The following is a 16,092-nucleotide window of genomic DNA, read 5'->3' as shown; positions in this document are numbered from 1 at the left end:
GAAAATATTAGCAAACTGAGTCCAACAATACGTTAAAAATCACTCACCACGATCAAGTAGGATTTGTTCCAGGGATCCAAGGGTGGTTCAATATTTGCAAGTCAATCAATGTAATACATCACATTAATAAAAGAAAGGACAAGAACCATATGATCATCTCAATAAATGCAGAAAAAGCACTTGACAAAGCACAACATCCATTAATGATAAAAACTCTCAGCAAAGTAGGTCTAGAGGGAATATACTTCAACATAATAAAAGCCATCTATGAAAAACCCACAGCTAACATCATACTCAATGGTGAAAATGAGACCTCTTAGGGCATGAACAAGGAAAGGATGTCCACTTTCATCACTTCTACTCCACAGAGTACTGGAAGTCCTGTGTACTTCTATTCCACAGAGTACTGGAAGTCCTGTGTACTTCTATTCCACAGAGTACTGGAAGTCCACAGCAATCAGACACGAAAAAGAAATAAAAGGCATCAAAATTGGTACGGAAGAAGTGAAATCTCGTACTATTTGCAGAAAGTATGACAGTAAAAACAAAGAGAGGGAGAGAGTGTTAATAGAATCAGAGCTGCCTTTTAGAAGGATAAATGCTGGTCAGAGTTTCATTCTCAGTCCAGATCATTTGAGAACAACTGTAAATTACATTAAAGCTTCCAGGGTGAACAAGTGAGGCAGTCTCCCTACCTACTTCCCCAATGCAATCTGTCTCTCTGTGAGAGTGATATGTTGAGGGGTGGTACATAACTCAAGCGGTTCAAGTGAGTTAGTCTTTGGAATTTATCAGAACTACGTGGTGGAAAATGCTTGATTTGCTATTTTGTTAAGCAGCTAAGAGGTAGGACTAGGGCTGTACTAGCTTATCCTTGTCAGCATTTGGAGGGAGGATCTCATAACAACATATGATCACATTGAACTAACATCTAAGCACATGGAGACTAGGCAAATTCAGTTAAAAGAATCCCTCCAAATCTCCTCCTCCTTTTTTTTTTTTTTAAGCTAAGCTACTTTGTATTGGTTTCTTCCTACTTAAAATTAAGAGTTCCAAAAAAGCATAATTCTGTTCTGACTTGGGTGATATGATTTAAAAATGCTTCTAAGTCTGTGTCCAAACTCAGGGAGAAGAGTTTGCTCTGACTGATTAGTGATGTCTGCCCTGGGCACTGGAAGGATTTTGTAGTAACACTCAGGCCACATTTGTGCCTTCTTTGGTCATACTCAAGCTGTCCTATATGGTAGTAAACAGCTACACATATATTTAAATTCAAATTTATTGAAAATTTTCAACAAAAACGTATCTCCTCAGGCATACTAGCCACATTTTGTTTAATGTCAAGTGGCTACACTTGTCTAGTGGCTACTGAGTTGGATAATACAGATACAGAACTTTTACACCATTATTTTCAAAGAACCACACAAATACAGCCATTGTAGGTAGTAAATGCTCTCTGAGAATTTCTTCTGTGTTACCTACTTAAAATGTATACATAATAAAATTAAAATAGACAATTCCAATTAAATATGCTGAATACTGAAAACTAAAGTGAGTATCTCAATGTCTTCTCTTATCTACATTCTTCAGGTGGTTTGCATCTTCCCTTTTACTCAAGAATGTTTATAATCTGGAAATATAAAATAGTAGTTCCTCAAGAAGTAAGGTGGTCCAAATGTTATAATAAATTAATTTTCAATAAACCTTTCTGGAACCTACTCTATGTGCCTTACTTACTCTGAAGATTGTAAGCTCATTAATGGCAAAAATCCTTTATTGTGTATATTGATTTCTTTACTCACTGAGAGATACAGCACAAAGTGTGGTTTTGTCAGATATGGAATAAAGATGTTACAAACACTCTCTTCAAGGACATATTTACCATCTAATTGGGATGAACGAGATAAAAATATCAGTATGAAATATGATATCTAATAATTAACATGATTGCCAGCTTTTATAGCAAAAATTATGGTGAAATGGGAATATAGATAGTGAAAATATCAGAATGAAGGTCTTATAAAAAATGACTTTTGAATGTATCTTTTATATGGATAGGTATGGATGTATCTTTTATATAGAATATATAAATCTTGAGATAAAAATAAGAATCTCCAAAGCAAATAGTTTGGGAAACAAACTATTTATAAAAGGGGAGATCAGGAAACAAAAATACAGGTAACTTCTGGCTAGGTAGATTAAGGCCACTTGATGAAAAATTTAGAATGTCAGGATAAACTTTTATTACATGCTGCCTTAACACAAAGACGGGTTTTGAGCAAACAGATAATGGTTTCCTCCAGATTTCTTTCCCATAAAGGACACTTTAATTTCAAAAAACCCAGTGAGTGGCTGAACATTTAAAGAAAATATAATTGCAAACATTTCACCACTTATTTTCTGTCACATTTTAATTTATTTCATTAGATATGTCTAGAGATACATAAGTGCATATATTTGCATGGAATATTTTCCCCAGTGTTTCAAGTTATAAAATTGTGAATATTACAAATTAGGAGTCTTTTTTTTTTTCAATCATTCTTATGATTATACAGCAGATGGCTAAATGCTTTTAAAATCTTAATTATTATTTTTTGCCAATTTCTCATTCCAATCTTATCTAAAATGTCCTGCCTGTTTCTAATTGAGCATTTTACGGGGAGTGAAAAATATGTCATTAGAGTTTGTTACAGTTAATTATAACGAATTTGAGACATAATTCTGTAAAAGCACCATCATTTCTTATTTATACGGTCTTCAAATTATTAACATTTTCTTATCTTACTCTCCATGAAACATGATAATATATTTCCTTTTGGACTTAGATACATCTTAGGAATCATTTGCTCCAAATCTTTTCCTTAAAAAATCTGAATCCAAATCATGAAATGCTATGTTTAAGGTCAGATATTAGTGACAGGGTTAAGACCATAGTTCTAGATGCCTTTTACCATTCCACGTCTTCCGTAATTATACTATGTGGCTACTACTAACAACCCCTACCATGAATGTCATACCATCGTTCTCAGTAACTCATACAGGTAATATGTACTGAGACTACTACGTACCAGTCACTGTGCTGGGCACTTTCATGCAATATCTTTATTGCTTATAATAATTCTGCAAGGCAAGTATTTTCCATATTTGACATTTGAGGCTCAGAGAAGTCCTCTAACTTTCCCATGGTCACATAGTTTGAAGTGGTAGCACTATGCTGTAATTCTCAGCCAGATCTAATTCCAAACCATAAGATTATTTTCCATGCTTTGTCCTTCTAGGGCATAATAGCTTTTTCATACTAGTTTCCCCCACAAACAAATACTTTGAGTTAGATTTTCAAAGTTCTTACAAGGTTGTTTAATTATCACACAATTTGCAATTGATTCTTGCTCTTGGCTCTAACTAGTTATCATCCATATTGCACATACAATCTGTGAGACCAGCTTCTTGTTTATTGAATTGTGAAACTTCAACCATTTTGTTCCTTGATTCTAACCTAACCACAACTAACTTTTGAATAAATAATTCCTAGGAACATTAATTTCTATGCTTTTTATAATTTTTAAATTAACAAATACATATAAATCTGTATTTTTTCTCTATCACAAGAAACGTTACTATTCTAAACCATTTATTTTTTAAGTAAATACTAGTAATTTATCAACTGCAGCATGCACAATCACTAAGAAAAAAATGCAAAAGCAAAAAAAAAAAAAACCCAACAAACATGGCTGGTTGAACTATGAAAATACTATCCATTAGATCCATTCAGATTTCAGACGTTTGTTTAAGAAATTAGCATTTAGAATCAATGAAATAGTTTAAAATGGCTAACTTTTCATAATCAAAGTGATTAAATCTATCAAAAGGTCTGCTTTTAAAAAGTAAATTATCTATGTAGAATATTAAATCCTATTTTAAACAGGAACTAAATTTTCTAATTTTTGGAGGGCTATGGTTGGTTTTTCTTATCTTTTCACATCTATAGAGTTTGATATAATGAGAAAAGTAAGAAAAACACAGAAAAAAAATCCTTATAATTCCCAAATTGTGCTTACACGGTAGTTTAAACTCCGTTGCAAACCAATATTTCATCGAATTTATTTTCAAATTACCAAAATCAATAGGGTGTTGGTTCCTATTAAGGAGATGACATACAGAAGAGGGGATAGAAGGAATTATCACAGAATATTTCATTAGGCAAAGACTTCAGCACAAAGTGTTGGATTCCTTCCACAATGTGATTTTAAAATTATTTCAGTCTATTCTGTCACAGTTTTAGCACATGGATTTGTTAGTCATGACCAAGCTGAGAAAGACAGTCAATCATTTATGTTAATCTTTAAAAAAATCTATTATAATTAATTGGTAAGAATTCTATTGCTTAAATATAAATCTGTCACCTCAAAAAGTTGGAAAGCTATGTTTAAAAAATTTTTTTAAATATTTTACAGGTTTAAAAGTCAATGGCGGACTTCTGGTATTAACTCCGACACGTAAAGAGCTTAGAAATCTTCACTTCCATCCTCACCACAAGAAAAAAGGCTGAGCAAAGTAAAAATCAAAGCGGTTTTCTTAGATCCTTCAGAGAATAGAGGTCTCAGAGCAAACTGCTACCCTGAAATCTGGAGAGCCAGGAAAATACAGAAAATCACAGCTGAGATCAGTTTACTGGAAGCAGAAGCCACTAGAGCCAGTAACGGGTAGGAACATCTAAATGTAATTTTGATGAGTTGCTAGAGGCACAAATCGCTCAAGGCTGATATGGACTAACTCGCTGGATGGGCTTAATCTCAGGGGGTTTTACGCATAAGAACCAAAGCAGGTTCTCTAAGTGAAGATCAGTGAAAAGTCCCCTCCTATGTAAGTGAGGGCAAGGAGCAGGGATGGAAGAGAGGAGAAAAGTAACTATTTTGAAACATCCCCAGGGAAAAGGTAACAATTTAAAGATCTGTACATGAGAAAAACCTGCCCTGCAAGGGAAAATATTTTACCAGATCTTTACTTGACCTGGAGGGTAGAACAATAAGCCTTCTCCAGCACCTTCTAGCCTTTCTGTCTCACTTAAGCAGAAACAGTTTTGGAGGTCACGGATCACAGATTTAGTTCCACTAAAAAACTTAAGTTTAAGCATAAGATTATAGAATACTGATGTTCCCCAACGTCTGACCACCACATCAATAGGGTTCCAACATAAAACAATGGATTATAACTAAGAGAGCTGTAAATGAGACTCTATTTATAAAGAAATTCTTAGGGAAATCCTAAGAAAGGGGAGGAAAACAAACAAAACCAGAAAACTCTGTCAACTACAGCTACAGTAAACATTAAAAGCAGTCTAGTTCCAGTCAGATTAACATAAAATCCACACCAAAAACTTAACCACTCAATTTCTATTTTCTAATATCAGATCCAGCTTTCAACAGAAAATTGCAAAGCATGCTAAAAAGCCAGAGAAAACAGAGTCTAAAGAGATAAAAGCAAACATCAGGCCAGACTCAGATAACATAACGATTTTGGAATTATCGGATAGAGAAAATAACTGAGTACTATGTGAAGGGCTCTAATGGAAAAAGTTGACCACATGCAAGAACATATGGGTAAATGTAAGCAGAGAGATGGAAACACTAAGAGAGAATGAAAAGGAAATGTTTGAAATCAAAAGCACAGAATGAATGCCTGTGATGAGCTCCTCAGTTGACTGGACATGGCTGAGGAAAGAATCAATGATCCCAAAGATATGTCAATAGAAGATTCCCAAGCTGAAAGACAAAGTAAAAAAAGAACACAATATCCTAGAACTCTGAGACAATTACAAAAGATATACTGTATGTATACTGGTAATCCCAAAATAGCAAGAAAGAACGGAACAGAAGAATATTTAAATAATGACTGAAATCCATTGAAAACTCTGTATAGGAATTTCAGGGAATGAGGATCAGTATAAATTCCAAAAGCTAAAGACCTAGGAGTATCATATTCCAACTGCAGAAAACCAAAGACAAAAGAGTATCTTCAAAGAAAGCGGAGGACATTAGAAAGCAACCTGTCTAGAGAGTAACAAGGGTACAAACTGTATCAGATTTCTGGTCAGAAACCATGCAAGTGATCAGAGTGTACTGAAATGTTTAAAGTGTTGCAAGAAAAATCCGCAGCAATTTAGAAGTCTCCCTCTGTCCCTCTCCCCTGCTCCCACTGTCCCTCCCTCCTTCTCTCTCAAGAAAAAACAAACAAATCCACAGAAGGTACAAAAAGAGGGGAAGATAAAAAAAATAAATAAATAAAGTAAGTATGATGATTAGAAAACAGTTACAAACATGGTGGTAATAATCTAATGATATCAATAACCACTTTACTTTTTTTTTTTTATTAGAGAGAGAAAGAGAGAGAGAGAGAGAGAGAGAGCGAGCATGAGCAGTGAAGAGGGACAGAGGGAGAGAGACAGAGAATCCCAAGCAGGCTCCATGTATGGTGAGGTCTGGGGTCATGACCTGAGCAGAAATCAAGAGTCAGCACTCAACCTACTGAGCCACCCAGGCACCCCCCCACCAGTAACCACTTTAAATATGAATGGTCTAATACACTAATTAAAAGAGACTGTCAGACTGGATTAAAAAAACAAAAAACAAAACAAAACATGGGGAACCTCGGTGGCTCAGTCAGTTGAGCATCTGACTTCAGCTCAGGTTATGATCTCATGGTTAATGAGTTCCAGCCCTGCATAGGGCTTGCTGCTGTCAGCACAGAGCCTGCTTAGGATCCTCTGTACCCCTCTCTCTCTGCCCCTCACCCTCCCTTTCAAAAATAAGTGAATTAAAAAAATTAAAAAAAAACCCAACTATACATTGCCTATAAGAAAGCGATTTTAAAAATAAAGACACAGATAGATTAAAAGTAAAGGGATAGAGAAAAATATGCCACGCTATCACTGGGAAATTACAAATTAAAACCAAAATGGGAAACCATCATAACCTATTAAAATGTTTAAAATCCAAAAAACTGAAACTGAAAATACCAAGTGCTGGTGAGTATGTGGATCAACAAGGACTCTGACCCACTGCTGGTGGGTATGCAAAATAGTACAGCCACTTTGGAAGACAGTTTGGAACTTTTTTTTTTTTTTCACAAAACTAAACATAGTCTTATCATAAGATCCAGCTGTCACACTCCAATGTGTTTACATAATTGGGTTCAAAACGTACATCACACAAAACCTACATGGGAATGTTTACAGATTTATTCATAAATGCTAAAATTCGGAAGGAACTGGGATGTCTTTCAATAGGTAAATGGATGTACAAACTGTGGTTCCTTTATACAGTACAATATTATTTAGCAATTAAAAGAAATAAGCTTACAAGGCACAGGAAGACATGAAGGGATCTTAAATGCATATTGCCAAGTCAAAGAAGCCAGTCTGGAAGGCTGCACACATTATTCTATACGGTTCCAACTATATGACATGCAGCAGAAGGCAAGGCTATAGAGACAGTAAAAATACCAGTGGTCACCAGGGGTTGGTCAGAGAGAGGGATGAATCCATGGAGCAGAGAGGATTTTTAGGGCAGTGAAACTATTCTGCATTATATTGTTTTTTTTTTTTTTTTTAATTTTTTTTTTCAACGTTTATTTATTTTTGGGACAGAGAGAGACAGAGCACGAATGGGGGAGGGGCAGAGAGAGAGGGAGGCACAGAACCGGAAACAGGCTCCAGGCTCTGAGCCATCAGCCCAGAGCCCGACGCGGGGCTCGAACTCACGGACCGCGAGATCGTGACCTGGCTGAAGTCGGACGCTTAACCGACTGCGCCACCCAGGCGCCCCTATTCTGCATTATATTGTAATGATGGATACATGACATGACATTACAAGTGAGTCAAAATCTATAGAACTTTACAACACTAAGAGTAAACCTTCATGTAAATTTTGGACTACACTAATAATAATGTACCTAGTAGTTAATTAATTATACCAAATGAACCACACTAATGGAAGATGTAAGTAAGAGCAAATACTGGTGGTGGAGAGGAATAAATGACATGGAAACCCTCTGTACTATCTGCTCAGTTTTTCTGCAAATCTAAACTTAAAGTCTAATAATTTAAAAATAAAAGTCAGGGCGCTTGGGTAGCTCAGATGGTTAAGCGTCTGACGTTTGGCTCAGGTCATGATCTCAGGGTTCATGAGTTCGAGCCCCATGTCGGGCTCTGTGTTGACAGCTCACAGCCTGGAGCCTGCTTCGGATTCTGTGTCTCCCTCTCTCTCTGCTCCTCCCCTGCTCTCACTCTGTCTCTCTCTCAAAAATAAATAAAAGTCAAGGGCAGAAACTAAACCTCGGTTGGGCCCCAGTGAACACAAAGCATCAATTGGTGTTCCTCCTATGGTCGGTGACAGAAACAATTTTGCTGCTATTTTCTGATACCATATTTGGCTCTGAAATGCCAGGCAGATACAAAACTGACAAAACCCTTTATTCCAATGTTGACATTAGTACTGCAAGTTGCACATAGCTTAGAAACAATGTTTGTCACTTTCTCCCCAGTTACTTGTTTTATCAATTAATGTGGCAGAATGTCAGACCTTAAAAAGTCTTTCCTTAAACAATAAGACATTTGGTTTTAACTTGATAAAAATACATGAAACTGAATTCCTTCTCAACTAGAAACATAAAATTAACTAAGCACTCCTTAAATCTTAGCTAAGATCCTAATCTCATTACATGCAATACTTAATGCAATTTCCAAAATAACTATATGAACCAAAAGCAATAATTACTCGCATTTTACAGATGACAGAGTCATAGGATAAAGAGGTTAAGTAAATTTCCTAAGATTGAGGATCCACATTTTGAATGGGTAGGTGGATTCAAAGCCTGTTGTTACTGTGCCACATTGCTTTTTGATTCTGGGAAAACTGCTGTAACTTTATCACAAAAGAAATATCCTACTAATTTTAAGTGAGAATGACCGCAACAATGGAATTAAGGCAGAGTGCTAAAGATATGTAAAAATAATCCAGTTTTTGTTGACCTGGAATAAGATTCTGAGTGACATTTTTACAAGCATAAGCACTATTTTAGTGCTATCTGTGCAGAAACGTGTGTGCATGCCCACATGTGCACATAAGCATGTGCTTGTGTATCATGAGAAAAACACAGAATTAGAAAGACAGAAGGGGGAAAAACTGATTTTAAAACATAATATTAAAAAAACCTCCTTGTATTAATTCTGGATTATAATAACTCGAATGGGTCACCAAGGTACCACAACAGAACTTCTAACTGCTATTCTGAGGGAGATTTATAAAGCTATATATCTCATCTCTGCCTTCTTTCCAACTTACTCAGTGTGGAAAACGACACCGGCCTTCCAAAATCTGAACTTATGTTTGGACCCCTTCCATCCTTGAGTCTTACTCTAGTGTTGCTGACCATTAAAATGAATATTTCAGTGGGGCTGGAACAGCCCTATTAGCCCATGCCAAGCTTTATATGGCTTGCACGCTTTAAGAGGTCAATCTAGCCAACCAGTTCACTTTGTTCAAAAGTATTAAATAAATGGAATGACTGTAACATTCAAAGAAAGGCAAAGTTCACTAGGTAAGACCCCAATAATATAATGGAGCATAAAACTTCTAGAATTTTTTTACCATAATATTTTATGAAACATATGTACACACTCACTGGAAATAGAATCCAATTCAAATGGTTTTGAAGGTCAGTTCAAAGTCACCACATATGCAGTATCTTTGTGAGAAATATGTACTATTGCAAAAGCGTCTGGACCCAGAAGCTTCCTTTCTCTATTTTATAGTTTATTATCAGTCTAGAAGGGTACTATATTAGGGGAAAAAAGTCACCTACTACACTATAATATAATTTGCAGCCAAAACATAAAGTTCAGTAAAATATTATAAATTTCAGCATCAACAAATCCTTCTCTCGTGGAACAAAAAGAATCACAGAAGGTAATTCTAAAAGGAAGTGCTATTTTAAGTGTGGGCGATAAATATAAAAGTTGAAAACAATTACTTCATTCTCAACTTCACAACTAATTATGAAATCCTTCCTTGTTCACTGTGGTGAAAGGATCAAAAGACTCTCAATTTCTATATTTACATGTGAATTACGAATGGGCCTGATTAGAGCCACCTATTTGTATTATTCTGATGTTTCCTAAATGCCCAAATTCTAAGAGCAACTAGGATTCTCCTAAGGGGAAGGAAGTAAAGGTCTACTTTGCATGACAAAGGTCAGATTTCTGCAGACAAATGAAACTTCTGTGGGTGACTGTTCTTAGGTTATCACTGTCAGGCTGGGTCCTGGGAGGTCAAGAGAGGTTCCAAATTGTGCTCACTGCTTCAGGGATGCCCTTGGGGCCACTTTAATCATTTAAGATCATTAAAACTTTTCTTATTCTGGTTCCAGCTTTATCCCCTAAATCTCACTAACACATTCTGGCAATTCAGACCTGATGCAGGTTAAAAGGAAATTGAAGGTACTGCCTTTAGTATTATACGCAGATCGAAAAAGAGAACCCACTTATTTAACAACTTCTTTTAAATCCAAGATTGGGTTCAGTGAAATTCAAGTAGACCACAGAGGGTGATAATCAGGCCCCAGTAGAAAAACTTGACTCTATTATAGCTATCCTGGTATTTACAATATGGGATCTATGATGCCACTACTCTAGATCTCATTTAATATGATGTAGGTTTATGTGAAAATCATCTTAGTTTCCCCAATCATTACGTATGTTTAATTATAATTACAGTAATAGTTTATTATTTACTTTTTTGGTAATAACTATTAAGCCATAAACATACAACAAATGCTGAAGTAAAAATTATTGCTTTACTATATTTCAGTGCTCTTCCATTTAGTGAAAATATATGTCTAAACTTTCACACAATGGATTGATTATAGTTAGAAGAGTACTATCTGCCTATTTGTAATTAAGGAAGAGTATCTCTTAAGTATTTTAGATAATGTGTAGAAAACATCTGTATTTAGTTATATCATACTTCTCTTAGATGATGGGAATAGAATAAAGAGATATTTTGAAACATCTATACAGATATAAAAGTATTAATGGCTATTCAAGAGTTTCATTGGTATAGTGCTTGAAAAAGTTTCATTTTACAAATCCTTGGCCTAATGCTTCATAAATGTCAGATTTTCAATATAAAAGGAGTCAACTTCAAATACCAGGCAAATACAGAAAATATAACACTAGCAAAGACAAGGGCTGTATCTTTTCACCATTATTATATATCACATAGACACAGTAAATGTCTTTCGTATTAGTACAGATTTGAATAAAATTTTGTAACATACACACTGAGCAAGATTTCTCTTTGAATTCTGTTGTGGACTGAGAATTTTTACAAGAATAAATTAACAGCTTGCTAGTCATTCCTCACAGAGGAAAAAAATCCTAAACTGTTCTCATGGAAACTGGGACACAAAGTGTGGGTTTTTAGTACTTGTTCTGAAGTATTGAAAAAGATCAGATTTTCTTTCTGGATGCTTTACTGGCTCCAAATGCCACTTCTTTTCAAAGTCAGTGTCAGTTCTGCAGTCAGTTTTCAGTCTCCCAGTGGTAAGAATATATTCAAAGGCTGTGTGCACAGCAGGGTAGAAGTCTTTCTCCATGAATGTAACTATATCACTCATCAGTAACCTCCTGCCATAAGGGGACTTATGTTTTCTTTCCTTTTAGTGACTCCTTGGGCTCTTGAATGCCAGTCACTGCCCTGAGACCTGGGGCAGTATTCACATAATCGCTGTCAATAGTTCCTACACATGTCACTGGTGCAACTAAATGTCAAGACAGCAGATCAAAGTCTGCACATTCTAAAACTCATGTCCTTTATGGATCAATTTTCATAAACTATACTCTATGTTTTAGAAATACGTGGAGGCTCAGTCTTTGCTTTCTTCCTTTTATCCCAGAGAAGTTTATTTACATGAAAGGCAATCTGATTTGTACATAATAGGGTGAAATTCTGATGGAATACATAAAACTCATTCTTCCCTTTGCATAGCCTTCTTGAGGTATTTTACTTCTTGAAGCATTTTACTCTACCTATTGTTTTATAGTAGAAATGCAAAACTCTGTGAGCTATTAAAATTAAAAGGCATGGGTTGCTTTCCAATACTTCACTGATCTACCCCAGTACCTGGTACATTAGATGGTAGGTAATAAATTCTTACTTATGATGGATTTATTTTTAAATCTTCATTATGCTATAGGTAAATTATGATAGAATATAGCTTTAGCGTGTGTTTTTACAATCTATATCCATTTTAATTATTCAAGGTTGCTTGGGAAAATGAATATAATTATTTGAAATCATTCCCACTCTCTAGATTTCATATACAAATTACATACATCTACACTTCTTAAGAAGGCCTGAGTAAAATATGATAGACAAAACTATCTTCTCTGAATACCTTTTCAGGTTATTTCTGGATACAAAAATTTTTAAGTTTAGAACTTTCTCTAAGAAAACATAACGTTTAGAATAGAATGTACACAAATGCTATTTATGCTTATATCTAGCTAAAGTCTAAATATATTTATTACAGGGGTAAGAGCATGTAACAAATTAAATAAGCACATATCAGAGGGCTGAAAAAAGAGAAGACAAGAAAACAAATACAAGCCTTAGAGCCAGAGGCGTTTTACTAAACTCCAAATAGAAGCTTCATTGTCCAAGTTCCCCTAAGCAAGTTTTTATATAATTACATGAGAGTATTAGGTACAAACCATCACTCCGAGTTCTCTTATAATCTGTGAGACGTTAGGCAAGTCACTTACTCAGAAGGTAGGTAGCCTTGGCCTTATATGTTTTCACCACTCAAACAATTAAAATTTATGGATTTTAAAATGTGTGATGAAAAGAAAGTTTATTATTCCCATTTTTGTAGTAAATGGTTGAGGGTCAAGAAAAATTTAGGTAAATGGAGGAAATTACAGAGGTCCTCATTGGTGGAGATTTAAATTTTCTAAGAAACCAAATTTCTATTTTCCCTAATTCTAATCTTTGTTGCTAATAAGACAATAATTTGTTTATAATCCAAACATGATGAACTTTTAAATTTGAAAAAGTACTTTGATTATATATACTGCATCAACTGATGATGAAACTGGTGTGTGTGTGTGTGTGTGTGTGTGTGTATGCACACATGCACATATTTGTTTATGCTAAGGGCAGGGGTGGAGAGGGTGTGATAGTTATGATTCAAACCCTTTGACCCTTTCCTCTAGAGGCAAAATTAAATTACAGGTATGTTATGGAAGAGCAAGTGGAGTCTTGCTAAACCAACTTACCAGTTTTTCGAAGGGGGAAATCATCCTTTGCATCTTGTGCTCCTGGTAATGTGTATTTGTAAGATGGAGATGTTCCACTCAGGGGTGGAGAGCTTTGATCCAGTGACGTGTGGTGGGCAGCCCTACAAAAGAAAAAGAGGGCTCACCATTTGCTCTGGAGTTTTTACTGCGTGTTGGCCAGCAATAATCAGTTGCACATGCTGTGCACGTGTCTCAGCTGTGTTTATGTTCTTTCTTTTTAGTGTGTACAAACCACAGCCTCATGTAACCAAGTTCACTTTGGCAGAGTGGTATAGAATGCTGCAGGATTCCCAAGAATGACCACGGCGTGTGTGATCACACACTTACACGGAAGTTTGCTTCACTAAAAGAGAATTTACCAAAAGCCTGAGTTTTGATAATCTGAGATTACTGTGCACGTTTTGTTAAGAGCCGTACTAGTAATGAAGTCATCAGTCAAATCCTTTTTAGTCAACAAGGTAGAATAACCAAAGTAAAAGTAAATATACAGAAGGACTTCATTTTCGAAAACTGCAAGGTAATATATGAAAGTACATGAGGGTGACGTTTCTACTACAGAGATAGTACAGTGTCAACAGCCTCAGGTCTCCTGATTTCTGCAGCACTTACAAGGTAAAGATTGGCAATCGCATATTTCTTCAACATGAAAATGATTTTTAAAAATGTTTTCTCTTCCCTGCACAAATATAGTGAAAGAGTTGTACTGCACCACTGGAGAAGAGTTTCCAGGACTGAACATTGTGTATCCAGTGGATATAACACCCATGATTATCATATACAAAGAAACCAATGAACAGGGCAGGGTTCTGCCAGTATTATCTATTTGAATCATGTATTCTCAAGAATTAACTGGCTTAAGGGCACTTCATCTAGCCATAGTGAGCAAAAATCATTAAATTCTGATTCCACAAATTAATGATTCACAGTGTCTGGAGTTGGGCCCTATTGAAGTTCAGCTCAGTATAAAAAGGGATTGCTAACTGATATTTGACAGTCATGTTTAATATACCCAAGGGGACAGCTAAAGAATTTTCAGCTGACACGTTGTTTGTACGTAGTTGTTTCCCATTTAAAAAGGGTATTATCTCTTCTTAAAATGAGCTGTAACTTAGAAGGAATATGAATTAGTTATAAATTATGTATGTAATTTTAAGTAATAAAATGATATTTATTTCTAAATACTTTGGGCTGTTAACTGAACATCTGAAAATTTTCTTCGGGGACTGGCTTCTCAAGTCAACTGACATGCCTGATGGAAATTACGTAAACCATTAAAAAGTATTCATTCAGTACTCTACTCTGCAATCTGCCTCAGTTACCTTTTTTTTTTTTTTGAGAAAAGCAGATACTTATAAAATAGAATCAGAAGGATAATAACTTTTTCAATAGAACTCCTGGGATGCTTCCAGTTTCAATATAGAGTAATCAAGTATTTACTTCCTTAACCTTGATGATATGAGGGATCACAAAAAATTCAAGTGTAAAATCCGGTAGTCAATCAGCAAACACATAAAATGAGAGCAATGATACTATTATCTATTAGCCTGTTATCCAAATATGCTTTATCTATTACTGTTTGTCCTGATTTTAAAAAGCACCACATCCTTCATATTTTGCTGAAAGGAGAATTGTGTATTTCATAGTGGCTTTTCCCTGGACTCAGGGAAACACGGATCCATAGATCTGTAATACCATAATGCATTATGTTGTCAGCTTGTGTATCAGAAGCCAGGGTACTCATTTTACAGTGCAGCAAAAAATGAAGTCAGATGGACAGGCGTAAACTAGTCACTGAAGACTTAGCTTTACTTAGTTGCCTTCGTTCTCATTCTTTCCCTTCCCTCCCTTGTCTTCCTGCCTTTTTTTTTTTTTTTTTTTTTTAAGTTGCAAAGCTTCTGGTCTTTTAAAAATAGCTCAGATCTCCACCTCCTATCGAGCCAAGTAAAATAAAATCTCAACCTGCCAAATCCTCAGAAATTATTGTAAAGATATCAGATGCACCATCTGAGAATAGAAAAATGCAAACTAGGAACTAATTTCTATGCCCCACCCCACATTTCTGTTACTCATTCACCAAAAAACATATCTACTTCCTTGCCCTCAAGATGATACTTGCTAACATTCATGAAGCACTGCTCTCTGTGGCATCGTTTACTACATTATTTCACAGGACCTTTCCAGCAACCCGAGAAGGCAGGTATTATTATTATTATTATAGTCTTTTTACAGAGAAGGACAAGAATTCAAGGAGCTTGACCACAGCCACATAGCTGAGAACGGCAGACCTCGGTTTTGTGCCCAGGCTGGCTGAACACAGAACCTATGTTCTTGACCCGTGGGAATGAATAAGGCCAAACACTGAACATACGTGTACCAGAGCTTGGGATGGCGGCTCACGGAATGATTTTTTCCATTAGTTGGAGTGTCTTTTGTTGCTGATTTACTCAACAGGAATTCTTGAAGCTTCTGCTTTACTTCTGTACTTGCCACTGCTCCTGAAACATACACATACAGAAATAGATGTTGACTTGGGGCTTTGTCCTTCCATGCCTCTGGAGTATTTAGCAAAAATTAGGAAGTAACACCACTGGTCACTGCATGTGAAGTTTTCCTATTAAAAGAAGAAGCCAGAGTCTAAAAACAGGCTTTTGGAAATGGCACAGTAATGTTTTGTAACTGCTGCTCAAAACGCCAATTTTTATAGGAGCTTTGATGATTTCTTTAATTGCTTCTGCAGA

At 35.7% G+C, this 16,092-nt stretch overlaps 1 protein-coding gene across 8 annotated transcripts in view; it reads right to left on the bottom strand.

The window, feature by feature from the left end:
* HDAC9 (histone deacetylase 9) overlaps positions 1–16,092 on the bottom strand; it is a 742,193-nt gene that overhangs the window by 426,044 nt on the left and 300,057 nt on the right. For 4 of the 8 annotated variants that reach the window (XM_047094862.1, XM_047094855.1, XM_047094859.1 and 1 more), the window contains exons 5-6: positions 15,723–15,849; positions 13,334–13,455 (exon numbers count right to left, since the gene is read on the bottom strand). In XM_047094862.1, coding sequence (XP_046950818.1) covers positions 13,334–13,455; positions 15,723–15,849 — 249 coding nt within the window. The remainder of the gene's footprint in view (positions 1–13,333; positions 13,456–15,722; positions 15,850–16,092) is intronic. The other 4 variants (XM_047094857.1, XM_047094856.1, XM_047094861.1 and 1 more) reach the window with 1 other exon arrangement.

This window comes from Lynx rufus, unplaced genomic scaffold (assembly GCF_022079265.1).
Source record: "Lynx rufus isolate CCGP_SWC_20201006 ecotype Redwood Valley unplaced genomic scaffold, mLynRuf1.p SCAF_4, whole genome shotgun sequence".
In the NCBI taxonomy this organism is placed as follows: domain Eukaryota; kingdom Metazoa; phylum Chordata; class Mammalia; order Carnivora; family Felidae; genus Lynx; species Lynx rufus.
The sequence above is the reverse complement of the archived record's forward strand: the minus strand, read 5'-3'. Positions and strand labels throughout refer to the sequence as shown.